Below are 23,800 nucleotides of genomic sequence, written 5' to 3'. Positions count from 1 at the left end.
TGAAGGCCATCGTGATACCTTCAGCATATGGGGCGAGGGAGTTCTTGTCACTGCAGATATGCTGTCTTGGGTGGCCAGATGTATGGGAAGGATTTTTTGGTGTGGAAAGGATGGCACCTTCGAAATGCATGTACTGTTGGTATTTGGTGCATTTAATTTGGACAGAGGTGTGGATGGAGCCATCAGAGACGAGAAAGTCAATGTGCAGGAAAGTGGCATGCTGGGTTGAGAAGAACAAGGTGAAGTGGATGGGAGAGTTGTTGAGGTTGTGAAGGGATGAGGAAATGTTGTCTTGACTCTGAGACTAGCTAGTGGATTTGAAGTCTGATTACTACATAATTCCTCATACAGCTTACAAGCTTTATCTTAACACACAACTACTTGTCCTTTGAAGGGAACATATACATACAAAATCTGAGACACAGCCATGGGCACTTCCCTGGACCCTCCTATACAAGTCTGATGATATCTTCACGATCTGGACTCAGTGTCAAGATAAGCTTTCCTCATTCCTTCACAATCTCAACACCTTCTCTCCCATCTGCTTCACCTAGTTGTCCTCAACATGTGTCCCACTTTCTTGGACATTGATCTTATCCTCTCTGATGGCTTCAACCACACCTCTGTCCACATTAAATACATCACCACCAACAGCACCTGCATTTTGACAGCTGCCACCCCTTTGACACCAAAAAATCTCTCCCATTCAGCCTGGCTACCCAGGACAGCGTATCTCCGGTCTCAAGAACTCCCTTGCCTAGTATGCTGGAAGTCTCACAAAGACCTTCACAGACAAGTGCTACCCCCAGACATAGTTGACAAACAGATTTCCCATGCCATATGCTCACATACCTCAAATCCTCCCACCACTCCCAAGAATCAGCTACAAAGAAGTGACCCATTCATCACCCAATGTGCCTCTGGACAGAAACAACGGAACCACATCCTTCATCAGGGCTTTGATTATCTATCATCATGCCCTGAACTGAGGGCATCTCACCTAAGATCCTTCCCTGTGGAAGATCCAGACGCAAGACCTGCCCAATCCATCCACCCAGCACTTCATACTCCAGCCCTATCACAGGCTCATTCTACCCCATCAGAGGCCGAGACACCTGTGCAAACAGCCATGTCATGCAGCAGCTCTACTGCAGTCACTGCACAGTTTTCTTATATTGGTATTGTTGTGTACATAATGGTAAGTAGAGGTGGGCTACAGAGTGGCACAATAGCTGCCATTGTTGGAAAGCTGGACAGAAGCATAAATGATTAGTGAACAAGCACATACAGTAAACAGAAGCTTTATGTGAAATGATAATTAAATCAAGACTTTAAGCTGTCAATAGGCATTGATATACATCAACAGGGACAGTTGAAAATGTGTGCCCCGACCGGGACTCGAACCCAGGATCTCCTGCTTACATGGCAGATGCTCTATCCCTCTGAGCCACCGAGGGCAGAGAGGATAGTGCGACTGTGGATATTTATCCCTTGCACGCTCCCGGTGAGATCCACATTTCCAACTTAATGTCCACACACAACATTCGTAGTGCCCCTGCCCGTTACACTCATTACTCGCAGCAGACAATCTTACTGAGTCCCGTAAGAGTTTGAGCAATACGTGTGCATCCCGCACAGAGGAAGAAGGTCAAAAGCTGGCTAGCCTTAACTATATGAAGATGGTATCTGTCCTTTTGGATATGACCGAAAGAACAGATACCGTCGGTGACCATGCAGCTCTCTTAAAATGAAATTGTAATTAAATCAATACCCTAAGCTGTTGACAGGAGTTGATATACATCAACGGGGACAGTTGAAAATGTGTGCCCTGACCAGGACTCGAACCCAGGATGTCCTGCTTACAAATGCAGATGCTCTATCCATCTGAGCCACTGAGGGCACAGAGGATAATGTGACTGCAGGGATTATCCCTTGCATGCTCCCCGTGAGACTCACATTCCTAACTTAATGTCCACACACTACATTCATAGTGCTCTTGCCCATTACACTCGGGGCAGACAATCTTACCAAATCCCGTAAGAGTTCAGGCAATGCGTGTGCATCCAGCACCCAATTTTCAACTTCGTGAAAATTATTTTCACCAGTATTGGTTCCTTTTAATGGCTGTAATGCTAATCATTCTTTCATTGTTTTGAAGTCCACATCTACACCATGAACAAAAATCACTAGCAAGACTTTCACTAGTCTTTCACTGGTCTGCATCATGAGCTGCAAATGTGCACTGAGCTTACTCAAGCATTGTCAGGAATACCCAAAAATGTGTCTCAGGTGGAGTAGAGTGTGAGCATCTTGTCCTCTCCCGCGGATGTTATCCACAGGCGGGATTGAAATCAATCATGGATTGGATCCAGCCTGTGGGCTGCCAGTTGCTGGTTGCCCACCTGTGGTCTAAAACAATACATAAAGAAAGGAGAATCAGCAGTCAGTCACAGTGCAACATTACAGTAGTGCATAACCTTGCCTGGAGAAACACAACATATGAGAGCAGCAGTAGTGTATGTACAAATAGGATTGTACCATATTGTCTGCCAAAGCAGTCTGTAGGGCCTGCCCCAAAGTACAGTAATTCCAGCCTGGCCACAGTCCGTGGAGATCACAGTCACATTACAGTATTGTCACACAGGGGTGTGGGGCAGCTAGGCTGAGTTCATAGGGAGTGTTAGTAATGTACGTGATAACTGTTGCCCATGTCTGACATCTCAATAAATATCCGTTTCTCGACCCACGTTCATATGACATTTTTTATCTTCTCCACATGCTGAACCTCACCCTGAAATATTGCCATGTATTTTGGAACACCCTGCGTAATAGACAGAAACATACTCAGTATGAAATTAGATCCTTTAAACAGAATTCTACCTGAAATTTTGTGAGATAAATGCTAATATTCAGTTGTTGTTGTTGTTGTGGTCTTCAGTCCTGAGACTGGTTTGATGCAGCTCTCCATGCTACTCTATCCTGCGCAAGCTTCTTCATCTCCCAGTACCTACTGCAACTTACATCCTTCTGAATATGCTTAGTGTATTCATCTCTTGGTCTCCCCCTATGATTTTTACCCTCCACGCTGCCCTCCAATACTAAATTGGTGATCCCTTGATGCCTCAGAACATGTCCTACCAACCGATCCCTTCTTCTGGTCAAGTTGTGCCACAAACTTCTCTTCTCCCCAATCCTATTCAGTACTTCATCATTAGTTATGTGATCTACCCATCTAATCTTCAGCATTCTTCTGTAGCACCACATTTCAAAAGCTTCTATTCTCTTCTTGTCCAAACTATTTATCGTCCATGTTTCACTTCCATACATGGCTACACTCCATACAAATACTTTCAGAAATAACTTCCTGACACTTAAATCTATACTCGATGTTAACAAATTTCTCTTCTTCAGAAACGCTTTCCTTGCCATTGCCAGTCTACATTTTATATCCTCTCTACTTCGTCCATCATCAGTTATTTTGCTCCCCAAATAGCAAAACTCCTTTACTACTTTAAGTGTCTCATTTCCTAATCTAATACCCTCAGCATCACCCGACTTAACATCACTCGACTACATTCCATTATCCTCGTTTTGCTTTTGTTGATGTTCATCTTATATCCTCCCTTCAAGACACCATCCATTCCGTTCAACTGCTCTTCCAAGTCCTTTGCTGTTTCTGACAGAATTACAATGTCATCGGCGAACCTCAAAGTTTTTATTTCTTCTCCATGGATTTTAATACCTACTTCAAATTTTTCTTTTGTTTCCTTTACTGCTTGCTCAATATAGAGATTGAATAACATCGGGGAGAGGCTACAACCCTGTCTTACTCCCTTCCCAACCACTGCTTCCCTTTCATGTCCCTCAACTCTTATAACTGCCATCTGGTTTCTCTACAAGTTGTAAATAGCCTTTCGCTCCATGTATTTTACCCCTGCCACCTTTAGAATTTGAAAGAGAGTATTCCAGTCAACATTGTCAAAAGCTTTCTCTAAGTCTACAAATGCTAGAAACGTAGGTTTGCCTTTCCTTAATCTTTCTTCTAAGATAAGTCGTAAGGTCAGTATTGCCTCACGTGTTCCAGTATTTCTACAGAATCCAAACTGATCTTCCCCGAGGTCGGCTTCTACTAGTTTTTCCATTCGTCTGTAAAGAATTTGTGTTAGTACTTTGCAGCTGTGGCTTATTAAACTGATGGTTCGGTAATTTTCACATCTGTCAACACCTGCTTTCTTTGGGATTGGAATTATTATATTCTTCTTGATGTCTGGGGGTATTTCGCCTGTCTCATACATCTTGCTCACCAGATGGTAGAGTTTTGTCAGGACTGGCTCTCCCAAGGCCGTCAGTAGCTCCAATGGAATTTTGTCTACTCCGGGAGCCTTGTTTCGACTCAGGTCCTTCAGTGCTCTGTCAAACTCTTCACGCAGTATCGTATCTCCCATTTCATCTTCATCTACATCCTCTTCCACTTCCATAATATTGTCCTCAAGTGCATCGCCCTTGTATAGACCCTCTATATACTCCTTCCACCTTTCTGCTTTCCCTTCTTTGCTTAGAACTGGGTTTCCATCTGAGCTCTTGATGTTCATACATGTGGTTCTATTATCTCCAAAGGTCTCTTTAATTTTCCTGTAGGCAGTATCTATCTTACCCCTAGTGAGATAAGCCTCTACATCCTTACATTTGTCCTCTAGCCATCCCTGCTTAGCCATTTTGCATTTCCCGTCGATCTCATTTTTGAGACGTTTGTATTCCTTTTTACCTGCTTCATTTACTGCATTTTTATATTTTCTCCTTTCATCAATTAAATTCAATATTTCTTCTGTTACCCAAGGATTTCTACTAACCCTCTTCTTTTTACCTACTTGATCGTCTGCTGCCTTCACTACTTCATCCCTCAGAGCTACCCATTCTTCTTCTACTGTATTTCTTTCCCCCATTCCTTTCAATTGTTCCCTTATACTCTCCCTGAAACTCTGTACAACCTCTGGTTTAGTCAGTTTATCCAGGTCCCATCTCCTTAAATTCCCACCTTTTTGCAGTTTCTTCAGTTTTAATCTACAGGTCATAACCAATAGATTGTGGTCAGAGTCCACATCTGCCCCTGGAAATGTCTTACAATTTAAAACCTGGTTCCTAAATCACTGTCTTACCATTATATAATCTATCTGATGCCTTTTAGTATCTCCAGGGTTCTTCCATGTATACAACCTTCTATCATGATTCTTAAACCAAGTGTTAGCTATGATTAAGTTGTGCTCTGTGCAAAATTCTATCAGGCGGCTTCCTCTTTCATTTCTTAGCCCCAATCCATATTCACCTACTACATTTCCTTCTCTCCCTTTTCCTACACTCGAATTCCAGTCACTCATGACTATTGAATTTTCGTCTCCCTTCACTATCTGAATAATTTCTTTTATTTCATCATACATTTCTTCAATTCCTTTGTCATCTGCAGAGCTAGTTGGCATATAAACTTGTACTACTGTAGTAGGTGTGGGCTTCGTATCTATCTTGGCCACAATAATGCGTTCACTATACTGTTTGTAGTAGCTTACCCGCATTCCTATTTTCCTATTCATTATTAAACCTACTCCTGCATTACCCCTATTTGACTTTGTGTTTATAACCCTGTAGTCACCTGACCAGAAGTCTTGTTCCTCCTGCCACCGAACTTCACTAATTCCCACTATATCTAACTTTAACCTATCCATTTCCCTTTTTAAATTTTCTAACCTACCTGCCCGATTAAGGGATCTGACATTCCACGCTCCGATCCATAGAACGCCAGTTTTCTTTCTCCTGATAACGACATCCTCTTGAGTAGTCCCCGCCCGGAGATCCGAATGGGGGACTATTTTACCTCCGGAATATTTTACCCAAGAGGACACCATCATCATTTAATCATACAGTAAAGCTGCATGCCCTCGGGAAAAATTATGGCCATAGTTTCCCCTTGCTTTCAGCCGTTCACAGTACCAGCACAGCAAGGCCGTTTTGGTTATTGTTACAAGGCCAGATCAGTCAATCATCCAGACTGTTGCCCTTGCAACTTCTGAAAAGGCTGCTGCCCCTCTTCAGGAACCACACGTTTGTCTGGCCTCTCAACAGATACCCCTCCGTTGTGGTTGTACCTATGGTACGGCTATCTGTATCGCTGAGGCACGCAAGCCTCCCCACCAACGGCAAGGTCCATAGTTCATATTCAGTAGAAAAACCCATTCAGAAGAAGTTGAACAAGATGTTAAATTAATATCATACTAATCAATTAACTGTTTTCCATAACAGACTCCATTACTGTTGCTAGTACTTACTTACTTTGATAGTAATAAACTTTTATCACGAATTTTTGATCTATCTCAAATCAAATGATTCATAAATGTACATCATGAGACTAATAATACCACAGTTCATAATGACTGTGCTAACTAACTCAGTGAGGCCTGTGTAACAGACTTAGAACTCAGTTTCCTTTTAAGAATCTGCACAGAACTTGAAACATTTTCTGTCTCTATGATCCTGTTGCTCATTACACTGAACATTAAATTTTTGAAGATTCTATTTCTGGAGAATTTCAATAATATGTGTCGGAGAATTTCAATAATATGTGTCAAAATTTATGACTGTATTTGAATAATAATATTGTTAATATTATTGTTGATAATCTACACTTTTGTTGTCCTATAGGAGGCCGAGAGGTTATTTGGTGTGCTTCCTCTGCGCATTGGATTATTTGAAGTGCCAGATAAAAAGTTCACTCATGTTGACTTCCTTATTTCTGACAATGCCAAAGAAGTATTGTATGACAATTTAACTAAGATAATAAAAAGTTATTGACAAAATGGGTTATGTTAATCAAAACATTATTTAGTAACATATTACTGAAATGCTGGAAAATTACAAGGAAAAAATCTGAGTAGTGCAGTAGAATATAACCAGAGTAGTTACAGGAACATATGAAACCTTTCCATACATGATTTTTTCACACACAGACCCTCATGACCAGTATAAAACATGTAACATTCTGAAAAAAAAGATTCTACTAAAAGCTTAATGGAAGTCATCTAAAGAGAAGATCTTCAAATACATACTAAATTATGCTGGAATAAAACCATTTTTAGAGCAAATGGAATAAAGAAACGTATGACAGTGAAATTTCATTATTTTTTATTATTGAAACAGCGATGTTCAACTTTCTATGCCTTACGTAAATTGAATCAGGCTGTGCACATGAACAGAAAACATATCATTACTCCCAGTCATATGTTGCTGTGACTCAGTCTGGTTAAATGGAAAAGGAAGAAAACTGTTAGCATACATTTCTAAAATGCATGGTAATTGGGTATATATCCTAATCTCCTTCTCCTCCGCCCCCCAATTCCATCAATCTCCTCCTCCCCCCTTTCTGTTTCCATCTTCTCCTCTCCTGCTTTCTTTGTCTCCTCCTCCCCCTCTCTCTCTGTCCATCACCACCTTTCCGCTTTCTATCCTCCCACCCCTGCATCCATCTCCTTATTGCCTCTTATCTCTGGCCTTGGGCCTTGTTCATTGTTTTTGCATATTCAGATTATGCAACATATAAACCAGTAACACACAAATACAACTTTCCTGGTTGACAACAACGTTTCACTAATACCTATGTTCATCTGAATGTTCATTAGAGTATTATGTAAAAATGTATTTAAAATAAATTGGTCAAGAACTTTTTAGGAGTTTTGGTAACAACATCTTCTCTCTGCCTATTACATATTTATTTATACATAATATATATTTTTAAAAACAGGTATATAAAAACATCCGCATATTAGAATCCAACATTGTGTCATAATTTTGGAGCAATCAGTGAAGAACTTTCAGAGATTTAAGATTTTGAACACATGAATATCTACATTTTTATTTATATAGGTGTAAATGTTCATCTGTACAAAATTGTAAATCTCCAAAAGTTCTCAATCAAGTGCTTCGAAATTTTCAAACAACATTGCATTTGAATACACACATGTTTTTATATGACTACTGAAGCACAATCTCATATTCTCTTAAATCCTCAAAACTTCATCAATTCTTTTGAAATTTTGACACAATGTTGCATTCAAATACGAGCGTGTTTCTATACATCTACTGAAACATCATGCAAAAAATATGTATACATACCAAACAAAAGCGTTGGTACATTGATAGAAATAATAACAAACACAAACACACACACAAATTTCAAGCTCCATCTGTCCAATGGCCAACTTCACACATCCGTCCACATCAAACCCACCAACAAGCAACATACCTCCATTATGACAGCTGCCACCCATTCCATATCAAACGGTCCCTTCCCTACAGCCTAGGTCTTCATGGCAAACGAATCTGCTCCAGTCCTGAATCCCTGAACCATTACACCAACAACTTGAAAACAGCTTTCGCATCCCGCAACTACCCTCCCGACCTGGTACAGAAGCAAATAACCAGAGCCACTTCCTCATCCCCCCAAACCCAGAACCTCCCACAGAAGAATCCCAAAAGTGCCCCACTTGTGACAGGATACTTTCCGGGACTGGATCAGACTCTGAATGTGGCTCTCTAGCAGGGATACGACTTCCTCAAATCCTGCCCTGAAATGAGATCCATCCTTCACAAAATCCTCCCCACTCCACCAAGAGTGTCTTTCCTCTGTCCACCTAACCTTTGTAACCTCTTGGTTCATCCCTATGAAATCCCCAAATCACCTTCCCTACCCTCTGGCTCGTACCCTTGCAACTGCCCCCAGTGTAAAACCTGTCCCATGCACCCTCCCACCACCACCTACTCCAGTCCTGTAACCCGGAAGGTGTACACGATCAAAGGCAGAGCCACATGTGACAGCACCCACGTGATTTACCAACTGACCTGCCTACACTGTGAAGCTTTCTATGTGGGACTGACCAGCAACAAACTGTCCATTTGCATGAACGGACACAGGCAGACAGTGTTTGTTGGTAATGAGGATCACCCTGTGGCTAAACATGCCTTGGTGCACGGCCAGCACATCTTGTACAGTGTTACACCGTCCGGGTTATCTGGATACTTCCCACTGACACCAACCTATCAGAACTCCAGAGATGGGAACTTGCCCTTCAATATATCCTCTCTTCCTGTTACCCACCAGGCCTCGATCTCCGCTAATTTCAAGTTGCTGCCGCTCGTACCTCACCTGTCATTCAATAACATCTTTGCCTCTGCACTTCCGCCTCGGCTGATGTCTCTATCCAAACTCTTTGCCTTTACATATGTCTGCTTGTGTCTGTTTTGTGCGGATGGATATGTGTGTGTGCGAGTGTATACCTGTCCCTTTTTCCCTCTAAGGTAAGTCTTTCCACTCCCAGAATGCAACTTACCAAACGAAAGCGTTGGTACGTGGATAGAAACAATAACAAACACAAACACACACACAAATTTCAAACTTTCACAGCCCACGGTTGCTTCATCAGGAAAGAGGGAAGGAGAGGGAAAGACAAAAGGATGTGGGTTTTAAGGGAGAGGGTAAGGAGTCATTCCAATCCTGGGAGCGGAAAGACTTACCTTAGGGGGAAAAAGGGACAGGTATGTAGGCCTTTACATATGTCTGCTTGTGTCTCTACATATGCAGATGGATATTTGTGTGTGTGCGAGTGTATACCTGTCCTTTTTTCCCCCTAAGGTAAGTCTTTCCACTCCCAGGATTGGAATGACTCCTTACCCTCTCCCTTAAAACCCACATCCTTTCGTCTTTCTCTCTCCTTCCCTCTTTCCTGATGAAGCAACCATGGGTTGCAAAAGCTTGAATTTTGTGTGTGTGTTTGTGTTTATTAGTGTCTCTATCAACATACCAATGCTTTCGTTTGGTACGTTACATCATCTTTGTGGTTAGATATATTTTTCCCACATGGAATGTTTCCCTCTATTTCAAATACAATGTTGTTTCAAAATTTCAAAGTAATTGGTGAATAACTTTTAGAGATTTATGGTTTTGTACATAAGAACATTTACATTTTTATTGATTTGCCATACAATTATTACATATATATTTATACACTGAAGCACCAAAGAAACTGGTATAGGCATGAGTATTCAAATACACAGATATGTAAACACGTAGAATACGGTGCTACCGTCAGCAATGCGTATAGACGACAACAAGTGTCTGGTGTGGTTGTTAGATTGGTTACTGCTGCTACAATGGCAAGTTATCAAGATTTAAGTGAGTCTGAACCTGGTGTATTAGTCAGTGCATGAGCGATGTGACACAGCATGTCCAAGCTAATGTTCAAGTGGGGATTTTCCCAGATGACCATTTCATGAATGTACCGTGAATATCAGGAATCTGGTAAAACATAAAATCTCTGACACTGCTGTGGCCAGAAAAAGATCCTGCAAGAACATGACTAATGACAACTGAAGACAATCGTTCAACATGACAGAAGTGCAACCCTTATGCAGATTGCTACAGATTTCAATGCTGGGCCATCAATAAGTGTCAGTATGTGAACCATCCAATGAAACATTATCAATATGGGCTTTCGAACCCAAAGGCCCACTTGTGTACCCTTGATGACCACATGACACAAAGCTTTACACCTCGCCTGGGCTCATCAACACCGACATTGGACTGTTGATGACTGGAAACATGTTGCCTGGTCAGATGAGTCTATTTCAAATTGTATCAAGGGGATAGACATGTACGAGTATGGAGACAACCTCATGAATCCATGGACCCTGCATGTCCATCAGGGGACTCTTCAAGCTAATGGAGGCTCTATAATGGTGTGGTGCATGTGCAGTTGAAGTAATATGGGATCCCTGATATGTGTAGATACATGTCTGAAAGGTATCGTGTCTGATCACCTGCATCCATGCATGTCCATTGTGGCTTCCTACAGACATGGGCAATTCCAGCAGGACAATGCAGCACCTCACACATCCATAACTGCTACAGAGTAGCTCCATGAGCACTCTTCTGAGTTTAAACACTTCTGCTGGCCAAGACACGAACATTATTGAGCATATATGGGACACCTTGCAACAAGCTGCTCAGAAGAGATCTCCATTCCCTCGGACTCTTACAGATTTATGGACAGCCCTGCAGGATTTATGGTCTCAGTTCCCTCCAGCACTACTTCAGACATTAGTCGAGTCCATGCCATGTCATGTTGCGGCACTTCTGCATCCTCACGGGGGCGTTACACAATATTAGGCAGGTGTACCAGTTTCTTTGGCTCTTCAGTATATATTATTTGTGCCACTTTAATACATGTATAAAACGGGCACACATTTTAATTCAATGTTGTGTAAAAATTTCAAAGCAATCAATGAAGAACTTATGGAGATTTATGATTTTGTAGAAATGAACACTTACATTTCTCATTTATGTTCAATAGCTTATGTTGATGGTCAAGCTCATGATATGAAATGTACCATACAAAAATTAGTTACACACATTTATTACGAAATATACACTAGGAGAAAATGAATGCCCTGAAGGAATGGTTCTTCATATTCTACAATTACTACACAATAGTTTATTGTAAAACAAAGTTCATATTCAAAAGGAAAGGTTGTGTTGGACAATTTCAGTACAATATAATTTCAATACAGAACTCATATTCTCTATAAATTTGTGAGAGGTTTTAAATACTATTCTCATACCTCCAGTATTATTTAGTAATTAAATTTTCCACCTTATCAGACATCCCAAAACAGTTTGCATTTATAGCTTTCAATGACTTTCACTTTCTAGACTAGTATCCAAACTCAGACCAATTCATCTTCTTTACCAGCCACTTACGTTATCATCAAAGTATCTGGGTGTCTTTATGTAACACTGTGGCCTGACAAGTCATTAAAAGTTGCTCTAATATCATATACCAAATCCACTAAAGCACTGATCAGTACCATATGATACTAACTTTCATGAATATGGTAGTGCCTAGTGTTAACCTGAACCATGTTGTCTTCTGTTAATACCACAATGTGCAACATCCAAATGAGTGAACTGTTAGCAGCGTTTGTGATCCAGTTCCCTAGTTTACATATCAAGTATACTTACCTGTGGTCTAAACAACTGTTCACTAATTCACACACTGCATAATCAGGGCTTTAACATTGGCACAAATTTTTAGTCAAAGAAATCTGCTTTTAGTTCCATGAGGATGAAGGTAAGGTTTCATCTACATAACTTCTGCATATATCAGGTGTATCTCTTTTTAATTCCTCAGTGTGCTTTACTCCTGTGCAACCACTTACTGTATGTGATACAAGTCACCTGTAATCCCCAATTGCTGATTACCCACCTTTTCATTTACAATTAGAAAAATTGTTTAGTTGGCATACTGTTGTGCAGTTTAAATCTGCTGTTTCTGCAGATTCATTTTTATTTTATTTTATTTTATTTTCCTTTCTTTAGTTTAATAATGTGGAACTAAAATACTTCCATACAGCACTTCAGTTCATTAACGATTTGTATTCTAAGTGAGTAACTGTTTACGGTGATTACAAATATAAATAATTTCCTAACATAAAATCTTGTTTTTTCCCTGGAAATTGGCAGATTAACAAGTTTGGATGTTTGAAAAAGTTTCCAGATGTGGAACTTGTTCTATTTTACAAGTCATGGACAGTTGCAGTGGAGACAAAATAGAGAGAAGAAAAAGAAGATTGCTGACATCTGGGACCACATTATCTTTGTCAGAAGAGACACCTTTATTTAGTGCACCAAGTAATATTTTAAAGTTCTTCACTAGTCATTAAAGACTAAAAACCACAAACTACAAACAAAAAATTCAAAATACTCAGAACAAAGCAAATGAAGCTTGGAGCATTATTAGGCATGAAACAAATAAACTTATTAATGCAAATTATATTTAACACAGTCATGACAGTGGGCTGTGAGACATATGATGGTAGATTCAGATCACTGGCCACTAAGAAAATTGAGTTCTTCCCAACAGCAGTTGGAAGTCAAGGACAAAAATGAGTCAACAAAAGCAGATTGATTAGATTTGACAGGCATCACATACGCCCAATCCAGGCATCATTATCGTCAAATGTACTGTTAAAGAGGTCACAAAATTCGTTGGATCACTGAGAAACAGCAACTCTTTTAATTATAAGTGTTCCAATGGAAATACTAAAATCTTTAGCTGACATGTAGCACCCTCCCTTGAGATAAATCAGTAATAAATAGGGGTGGGAAAAAATCATTTTACTTTTCAGGGTTATTTTTTGGCAGATTCATTGTTATTTCTGCAAATTAGTTAATACATTTTGCTAAATTTGTTATTATTTATTTGTCACATTAGGTGGGTGTCGCGACCCCCCCCCCCCCCCCCCACGCCCCCGCCCACCTGACTGGTGTCTTTTTTCTTGCAACTGATGTCATTTTCTGCAGTGTTGTTTTTTCCAAATACAGTATACTTTTTTGCCAAATGTGGTGATTTTTTGCCAAATTCAGTGTTTTTTTGCCGGATTCAGTTTTTTCTTTTTTATTTTATTTATTTTTTTTTTCAAATAAGCATCTTTTTTGCCACGTTTGATACCACTTTCTGCAAAAGTTAGTGTTGTTTCTACCAAATAAAGCATAAGCTTTTGCTAAATTTGGTGACTTTTTGCCACATGTGTAACACTATTTTTGTCAAATTTCATGTTACTTTTTTATCAAATTTCATATTATGATATTTTTAATAAAATTCAGTGTTGTTCATTTAAAATCAGTGTTATTAATTTTACCAAATTCAATGTTACTTTTTGCCTAATTTGTTGTTACAGTATTTTTAACCAAAATGGTGTTGATAATTTTGCCAAATTTGGTTTTCTTGTCAAATTCGGTATTTTTTGGACAAATTCAATATTTTTTGCCAAATTTGGCCCTTTTTGGCCGAATTCTGAGTTATTTTTGTAATTGTGGTGCTACTTTCTTCATCACATCAAAGTTCATTCTGCACGAAATAAACCATCAGTTTAGGATTATGCAATGAAGTAACAAAAGTCATGAGATGCCTCGTAATATCATGTCAGCCCTCATTTTGCCAGGTATAGTGCAGCAACTCACATGGCATGGACTCAACACATTGTTGGACATCTCCTGCAGAAATACTAAACCATGCTTCCTCTACAGCCATCCATAATTGCAAAAGTGTTGCTGGTGCAGGATTTTGTGCATGAACAGACCTCTCAATTACGACCCAGAAATGTTCGATTGGATTCATGTTGGGTGGCCAAACCATTTGCTCTAATTGTCCACAATGTTCTTCAAACCAATTGTGAAAAATTGTAGCCCTGTGATGTGTTCCATTGTCATTTGTAAAAATTCCATTGTTGTTTGGGAATATGAAGTCCATGAATGGCTGCATATTGTCTCCAAGTAGCTGAATATAACCATTGTTTCAACTGGACCAGAGGACCCAGTCTATTCCATGTAAACTCAGCTGACACCATTAAGGAACCACCACTAGCTTGCACAGTGACTTGGGTCCATGACTTCATGGGGTCTGTGCCACACTCAAACCCTACCATCAGCTCTTACCTACTGACTCATTTGACCAGGGTCTTCCAGTCATCTAGGGCACAAATGATACAGTCATGAGCCCATGAGAGACACTACAGGTGATGCCATGCTGTTAACAAAGGCACTCACATTGGTCATCTGCTGCCATAGCCCATTAACTCCAAATTCTGCTGCACTGTCATTACAGACATATTCGTCATATGTCTCACATTGATTTCTGTCGTTATTTCATGCAGTGTTGGTTGTCGATTAACACTGACAAGTCTACACAACAGCCAATGCTCTTGGCCATTAGTGAAGACCATCAGCCACTGCGTTGTCCATGGTGAGAAGTAATGCCTGAAATTTTGTATTCTCGGCACACTATTGACACTGTAGATCTTGGAATATTGAACTCCCTAACAATTTCCAAAATGGAATGTCCCAAGTTTCTAGCTCCAACTACCATGCCACGTGCAAAGTCTGTTAATTCCCATCATGAGGCAATAATCACATCAGAAACCTTTCCACATGAATCATCTGAGTACAAAGGAAAGCTGTGCCAATGCACTGCCCTTTTGTACCTTGTGTATGTGGTACTACTGCCATTTGTATTTGTTCATATTACTATCCCATGACTTTTGTCACCTCAGTGTACATAAATCTCAGCCTTGAGGAGTTAGAAGTTAAAATGACGTTTAACATTCTGTAACTATTAGTTACAAAAACTAGTAAACTGTGATCCTAAGATTTTTAACATTTTTGTACAGAAAAATTATAAATTTTGCGATATCTCATAAAAATTGCCAATTTTACTAAAAACTAACTTTGTGTTACTGTTTTCATGAAATTTTCCTGTCCCTAGTAATCAGTCAATGAGTACATGAGTAATTGCTGAAAGTTTGGTATACTTAATAGTAACATCTGTTCATACAAATTGGGGGGGGGGGGGGGGGGGGAAGCCACCTCATTACCTTGCTCTGTTCTGAAAATGTTTTGAGAGACAATAGCATTTTAACAGCTGGTCATTTTGGCTTTCTTAAAGCCTTCTCTAGTAAGAAAGACAATATATTATTTCATACGCTTAGTTCTGGCAGAAGTAAACAAGACAAATTACCCTGTCATCAATTTCTGTGATTTTACTTTGAAAGAGTACAGCATAAAATTCTACTACAGAAACTAAAATGTTGTGGATTAAAAGCATTCCCCTAGAATAGATCAAGTCGTGTCTTAGCAAACAAAAACCAGTGTGTCACATTAACAAATGGTATGACAGAGATAAGACTGAATTTGGTGTGGGGAAACATTAAATATGGTGTCACATGTGGTTTGATATTTGGCACACTATTAATCTTGATTCACATAAATGATTTATCAGGAACAATGGAGGACTATTCAAATACTTTGATGTTTAGTGACAACACAAGTATACTGAGAAAGGTCTCAACCACATTTACACTAGACGGAGTCAGGTGAATAATGGAACAGGTTTACAATTGGCTCACAATAAAACTGCTTAATCATTACTCTTACAAAGACTCATATCAAGCAACTCCAAATAAATAAAACTCACTAATAGATACCAGAAACAGAGATCAATGGATACATACTAAATGAGGCTCCATGTGTCAGGTTCCTAGGCATCCAGCAAATGATAAACTGGGCAGGCACCAGTAAATCATTTAAGTCAACCAAAGAGATCAGTTCTGCCTACTTTACACACAGAAATCTTTTTCATTGTGTTGACATGCAGATGAGGTTGCTAGTGTGCTTTTTCTCAGTACTACTATATTGTAGCAATGAACCTTTAGTCAAAGGAAGCATTTATTTTACACAAGCATGGGAGTAAGTATATTATGTAAAGTTGATAACCAAACACCTTCCAAAGGCTCTTCCAGGTCATATTGAAACTTATGCATCAATATATAAACACCCCAATGGTAAATGTAGTATAAAAAAACAGTAAATTTAGGAAATACTAGAAGTAAAAATGATTTCCACACAGGTTATGTATCACTCATGAAGGTCAAAAATAGAGTTGTACATTCTGTTGCAAAAAAACCTGTAACAGACTGCTGGCAGACAACAGACATGTGTGTTAGATACAAGTAAACTGCATCATAACCTGCACACCAAGTGTGGAGTGCACTTAAACTATGAAAAGAATAGGTTTGTGTTTGATTGCATCAGTGAAATAATTAAAGAAAGACTTTTCAGGACTAAAACTATCTATCAGCTTCTTGTACAACCTACTGACAACAGCGAGGAAAGTAAACTGAACAAAAAAGAAGAAACAGAATGCAACATTACTGGCAATCTGAATTTAAACTACATATATGTGATGTTGTAAATATGACACTTAACTACAAAGTCTTGAATAAACCATATCTAAAACTTTATCACTATCAGATGATAGAGGATATAGGTTCACTTTGCAAAGACTTCACAAAGGAAGACACTGTGGTAATAGTGGGTGAGGCAGGCAACATGATGTACAGGGACCCTAACTATTCAATTGAGGGCGACTTGGTAAAGATAGAATCAGTAACAAAACATGATGGTGTTGGGCTTGCATCTGTTCTGAGGTACTGTGATTGGCCTCATTTAAAGCTTTCTGTTAGGAGACTAATTTAGCATTGAATGGCTGCTTGGATCAGGTATGGGTTCTCATATCAGTGTAGTTCATGTTGACTCTATCAGAAGGTGGGACTATACTAGGCACAGACTTCAGCTCAACAGGAACAGGAAGAGAAAACTGCCTGGGCTAATAGCAAATACCTTAATGAAGGGGGCAGGAGGATGGAGGGGAGGGGGGGGAGGGAGGCGGGAGCAACACATCACATATGCTGAAGTACCAGTGGGTTACCCCCCGCTGTACGGAGTACTCTTGAGAGGCCGGGCAGGGGGGGGGGGAGGGGGGGGGTGACTAAGGTGTCAGAAGGGGTAGTCCGCAGAGGAGCCAGACCACGGTCAGGTCGAGACAGCGTCGTTGGGGAGCTGTGTGGGTAGATGTCATGAAGGAAGGTTTGGCCAGTCACAGTACAAGACACTGAAACAATTAAACTACATGACAATGAAGTTGAGGGAGAAGTTCAGGTTGGTTACACCAAACAACATCTAGTTCATTTATTCACCTAAACACATGCAAGGCTCACAAAGAACTGAACATGGCAGAACAGCCCAAAGACAATGCTCAGAGTCCAAAGACGATGCTCAGAGTCCAAAGACGAACACATATCGATGCTGGTGTCAACCTCATCAGCGCCGCAAAGGTATATGTGGGACAAAAAAGAAACTGTATCTATCATCTAGGAACAACTCTGGTGTTAGCAATGTAATGCGTTACAAAGAGTACTGCAAAATATTGAAGCAACTAATTCAGAAATCTAAGGAGCTTTATTATGAGAAAAAGATAATTACATCAAGTAACAAAATTAAAACTATATGAAATATAGTGAAGACAGAGGCAGGTGGGGCCACAAAGGAAGTCAAACAAATAGCTCTAAAAAATAAATGAGACATTGGCACCAAGTGCATGTAGTGCTGCAAACCTCTTAAACAAGTTCTTTGTTTCTGTTAATGACAGCTTGGGGTTATCAGGTTCAGTAAACTGTGCAATGGAATATGTGACGTGTCTCTACAAATAACTCCAGAAAAATAAAGTCTCACTTCTCTCAGAGAAGTAGCATCCATTGCAAAATACTTAAAATAAAGTATTCTAGTGTCTATAATACCATATCAACAAAGTTAATCAAAGAGTGTTCATGTGAGTTGAGTTCTGTCTTAAATTACTTGTGTAATAACTCTTATCAGCAGAACATTTTCAGGTTGGATAAAATATGCTGAAGTTAATCCTCTTAACAGGAATGGGGACAAAGAGGTACTGTCAAACTGTTGAGCAATTTCACTTTTGCCAGTTTTTTCAAAAGTATTTGAAAAGGTTGTGTTCAAGTGTCTTCTTGGTATTATACTGTCCAAGTCACAGTTCGGTTCCTTAAGGTTTCCAATATATAGAAGGCTATTTACATGTACAGTGAAGAAGTAATTAATTCATTATATGACAATCTACAGGGTACTGGCATTTTCTGTGATCTGTCAAAAGCCTCTGATTGTGTGAATCACAGCATTCTCTTAAGTAAATTAGAATATTATAGTGTCACTAGAATATTATGGTGTCACAAGTAAATGATAATATTATGGTGTCAATGCTGCTAAATGGTTTGAGGAACAAACAGGAAACAAAGGGTGTCACTTGAGATACCTGTAGAGTAAGTAATCCATCTTCATCTAATTGGGAATTGATTATATGTGGTGTTCCTCAAGGTTCCATCTTGCATCTATTGCTTTTTCTAGTTTACATTAATGACCTATTGTCTGTTACACTGTGAGATGCTGAGTTTGTTTTGTTTGCAGATAATACAAACATGGAATAAGTAGCAAGTCCAGTACAGATTTAGAAATGACTGCTATTCAAACGTTCACTGATGTTAATAAGTTGTTTAAAGCTAATTCACTGTCATTAAACTTTGCAGTTCAGAACCTGTAAGAGATTTCTTTCCATCATGTGTATAACATATGAATACATGCAGATAGAAGAGGTTGACAGTATTAAATTTCTGGGATTACAACTCGGTAATAAATTCTGTTGGTAAGGACATACCACAGAATTGCTGTAGGAGGTATAACTAAAAAAAAAAACTTGCATATTTTGCTTACTTTCTTTCTATTGTGTCATATGGGATCATATTCTGAGGTAATTTGTCAAACAGAGCAAACGTTTTTAGATTGCACAAGCATGTAATAAGACTCATTTGTGGTTTAAGTTCAAGAATATCATGTAGAAATCTGTTAAAGGAATTGGGTATTCTAACAACTGCTACTCAGTGCAATTATTCCTTAATGAAATATTTTCCAAATTATAGGTCTCTATTTCCAGTCAGTAGCTCAATACATAGTATCAATATTAGGAATAATAACAATCTACATAAAATCTCTTATATTGACCCAAAAAGGGGTCCAATATTCAGGAACACACATTTTCAGTAAATTGCCAGAAACCATTAAAAACTTGGTTTCAGATAAAGCACAGTTTAAACAGCATTTGAAAGACTTTTTGGTAGGCAACTTCTGCTCTGTGAATGAATATCTTAACAAGGACTGTTACACTAGCTTAAGTCAAAATGTCTGTTAGATTTCAATTTTGACAGCACTTGGTTACAACAGTCAAGATTAGGTTTTTTGTATGATAAGTTCATTAAAAGCGCATAACTTTGCATTTACATATCTTGACAATCTCCTGACAAATTATCAGGGAAGTGTGTATTATATCAAAATGTTCTATGTTTTTTATGTTATACTTTCTGACATGTTCCACACCCAAGAAATCACCTCATTTTTGATCTATCAAATGAAAACTTAATCTAACCTAATCTAACTATAATGTACAATCCCAGTGTAACAAGGTCAATGATATTAACATACTATTCACAGGTAAACTGAAGGATATCTCAGTATTGGGGTTAACCTTGAATTAATTCAATATACAAAAATAAATAGACTCATTTTGTCTTCCTACTATTGCGAAAAAAAACAGCAAACAGAGTGTGGTAGCAATTTACGTAAAGAAAAAATATAGAATTTACTACCCCACCTGGCTTAACTGGAACAAATGTTGAAAAGGTCTACGAAATAGCAGCCATAAAAATTACTGCAGTTTACCAACAACCATCTTGAAATTTTGGACTTTTCTTAAATAAATAGGAGTCATTGCTAAACAAAGTAAATAAAAGGATTGCGGTTTCAGAATCTGTGGTGATGTCAACATTGATTTTCTCAAAAAAGTAGAAACAGAGAGGACCTTTTGAACCATGCCGCATCGTATAATTTAACCCAAGAGCAGGCATGCTCTTTAATGTTACAGGAGCAGGCATGCATTGTATTATGTACACATACTCGTAGATGACAAGTGGCTATTTTTTGCTACTGTTTTATAATTTGTTGCAGTACGTTACAGCATACAGTGATTACAACAAACATTTTTAAGCTGGTGTTTAACAATAGTTACATACACATCATAAATGCTAATTTGTTACACAGAATCCTTACAGGAGCTACTTCTAATTGCTGTAGAGCTATTCTTTGCTGTTACACAAATTCCACATCTAACTTTTTTTATTGGTTTCACTTCTACATGCGTCTCTTGAACTTTGCAATGGCTAACATCAGCTGGTAAACTTGATAAGATGTGGTTTCATTTGTTGAAAACAAAGGTTCTTTACAAAAACTCACATGAATGTTTCTCATTCTTTTCATTTGCTTGAAATAATGACTGCTCAACGATTCCAGCCACATTCAACAGTGGGTAGCAATTGTCCATCTTCTTGTCATTCACGTTGCTGAGTATTTATTGTACATCTGGTCCACAGTATCAACCCCATCCTTTGTCTTATTACAATCTAGTGTAATGTGAGGTTTCTTAGTTGGCCTCATCTATTGTTCTTTGATTGTACGTTCTGGACATGAGTACAGCTTTCTTATGTTTAGGTACCAGCAATACCATACTAAGGTCCTTATGGTATTCAAAAACTGCTAAACCAATTTCTCTTTTCTTCATATGCAGAAACTCAGGTGGGATTTCTTTTTATCCTTTTCAGGGTTCCTATTCACGTGATTTTGTTTTGCAGCAGAGAGAGAGAGAGAGAGAGAGAGAGAGAGAGAGAGAGAGAGAGAGAGAGTGGATAGCGACTATACCAATTACCTATTGTCACATGCCTATTTGTGCATTTTATCAGCTCAGTTGGTCTACACACAAATTGAATGTCTTATTAGACACTGTAATGCTTCTAGAATTTACATGTAAATTCTGGAGCCACTCGACTTTCTGCCGCCTCGAATATAACATATTTTAAAGATAAGTGTGAGAGAGAGCCTATTTACTGTGCAACAAATGTCTGTGTGTGCAGGATGGATGTCGGGCCTGGGAGGACAGGAGCTGCGTCAGATGAATGATGCCGCTCACACCATAGAAGCTGTACGTGGCATACAAAGAGCGAGCATGAGTTTTTCTTTGATGGTGTAATGATTGTAATTGTTACAAACAACTGAAACATGTTTTGTTTAGAGACTTTTTTTTAATCTTGGTGTTAGACCTGCAAGAAGCAAGACCTGTTTTTGAATTTCTGGAAATGGAAATACACTAGAATTTAACTGAAAGTATCATGAGAGTACCTAGTTATTTCAAGAACAGAGAGAGAGAGCGAGAGAGTTTTTTCCAATTCCTCTAACTGGCATTATTTCTTTGGAAAAGAAGTTGTGGAGATCAAGGCAGCTGCATATCCAGAGAAGAGGATTGGCTGAACATTTCAAGTAAGTCAATTGTAATAAGAAAAAAAAAGAAAGGGTGCAATCCAGTTTTGCACCGCTTCTCTTGTCGCCGAAAGCATTAGAGCACATGAAATGGTCCTTCTGGCTGTTTGCCACAATACATTTCCAACAAACCGGAGAAGAATGACTTACCATTTCACAGAGCAAATATTTTGATGCCATATTTAGCTGTTTTGTTGGGAATGTATTGTATGAACCTGCAACAACCTCTAAATGCTTTTAGTTTCTCATCAAGCGACAAATTTTCCAAGATTATAACTATTCATGCTGTTTTTCACAAATGCATCCAGGAAGCTCCTAATAGCTGCTAACCCGTCTGTTTTATGTTTCATATCCCTAGTTTCTTTATCATTGAAGCTAATACATATGAGAAGCAATAAAAATCTCTTGTAATACATGCACGATCTCAAAACAGACATTCCTGTTCTGTCATTTGATCAAACGCATTTGTGTGATTTCCATCTTTGAGGCCAGTCAAATGCAGAATGCCTAATACTGCACAAATTTCATTTAGATCTTTGAATGTAGCATTCCTAAATCTAGAATAGTTTTCTCCTTACCTTTTTCTGTGAATGTAAAAATGCACAATTTCATCTATCATACCAATACTGATAATTTTCTGGAATGATTCAAGTTCCTCTTCAATATCTTGTGCTATCATTTTATGGCCTGGAATGAGCTTAACAATATTTTTTGCTGGTACATGGGATATCTTTTTACGCACATCAGTTTTCATCCATTTTGTTTGTTTGTCCCTACCAAAAAACATATTGTCTTCAGTATCAAAGGAAGTCTCTGTGTCATTGCACTTAATTTCAGAGGCACTATTATGATCACTCAGTAATATTTGTTCATCCTCTTCATCAGAAAACAAATCATCAATATCTCCACAGTCATCTTCTGCTGTATTTTAAAAGAGTCTGTTACAATTTGTGGAACTGTAGTTTATTCATCTCATAACGTACATTTCTAATCAATTTGGTTTGCACACAGGAGACATATCAAAAATTTATAATACAATGACAATGGTTCTTACACTAATAAATAATAGTAGTAAAATAAATAATAACACTATAATGGTATTTCTTAGTGGATGTAACACTTTGTAACCAGCTCATATTTTCAGTTCATCCTGCATGAATACATCCATTGAGTAATAAAATTTAAGTGTCAGTTCATCTTTTAAGTGGACCTAAATTCATCTGTATTAACTTCTTCCCTTTTGATTCATTATAAATTTCCATTCCCACGAATTGAGGTCCCTGGACATACAGTTTGAGGCAGTAAGTGGGATGCTAAATTTTCTTTGCTTCTGGTATCATGTGAATAAACAAAATGGTGTGTGTGTGTGTGTGTGTGTGTGTGTGTGATATATATATATATATATATATATATATATATATATACACACACATGGACAACATGGTTCATTATGATTTAGTGTACAGATATTTCAAATGATTTTTTTCTGTATTTTTAGTATCTGCACTACGTTTGTTGAGTTATTCCAAAAAGCTATATCCTACCTTATACGGATTCAAAGCAGTTTGTATATGCTACTTTTTCTGTGTCCTTCTAAGCTGCAGTTGATAATATTTGCACTGCAAATGCAAAGTTGCTCAATTTGTTTGCTACGTACTGGTACTCAACATGCTCCTGCCAGCTCAAATTTTTATCCAAATTTAAACCTAAGAATTGACTGAATCAGCTTCTTCTATATCTTGGTTGTTATGAACAATCTTACTCTGCTCACATTTTGACTGTTTGATTTTGAATTGCATCATGATTGTTAGATATGTTTAGATTCAACCCATTTATCTGAAACCAAGTTTCTGAGGAAATTATGATACTGATCATAGATTTGAGAATTTTTTCCAATACTGATTTTTAGCTAAGACCAAGGTATCATACTATCCACGAACA

General features: G+C 38.5%; 1 protein-coding gene and 1 non-coding gene across 5 annotated transcripts in view; one reads left to right on the top strand and one right to left on the bottom strand.

Moving 5' to 3' along the window:
- The window catches only part of LOC124619874 (lipase 1-like), a 219,889-nt gene extending 198,231 nt beyond the window's left edge, over positions 1 to 21,658 (top strand). For 3 of the 4 annotated variants that reach the window (XM_047146495.1, XM_047146494.1, XM_047146496.1), the window contains exon 8: positions 6,691 to 6,845. In XM_047146495.1, the coding sequence (XP_047002451.1) occupies positions 6,691 to 6,840 (150 nt within the window). In that variant the 3' untranslated portion in view covers positions 6,841 to 6,845. Of the gene's footprint in view, positions 1 to 6,690; positions 6,846 to 21,456 lie in introns of those variants that run through there. The other variant, XM_047146497.1, reaches the window with a different exon arrangement.
- On the bottom strand, positions 1,384 to 1,458 carry Trnat-ugu. Its single transcript has one exon. It is a non-coding gene; the product is annotated as a tRNA-Thr (tRNA).
- Positions 21,659 to 23,800: the final 2,142 nt, after the last annotated feature.

Source organism: Schistocerca americana, chromosome 6, assembly GCF_021461395.2.
Source record: "Schistocerca americana isolate TAMUIC-IGC-003095 chromosome 6, iqSchAmer2.1, whole genome shotgun sequence".
Taxonomy (NCBI): domain Eukaryota; kingdom Metazoa; phylum Arthropoda; class Insecta; order Orthoptera; family Acrididae; genus Schistocerca; species Schistocerca americana.
Note: the sequence above shows the minus strand (reverse complement) of the source record. Positions and strands in the feature narration are given on the sequence as shown.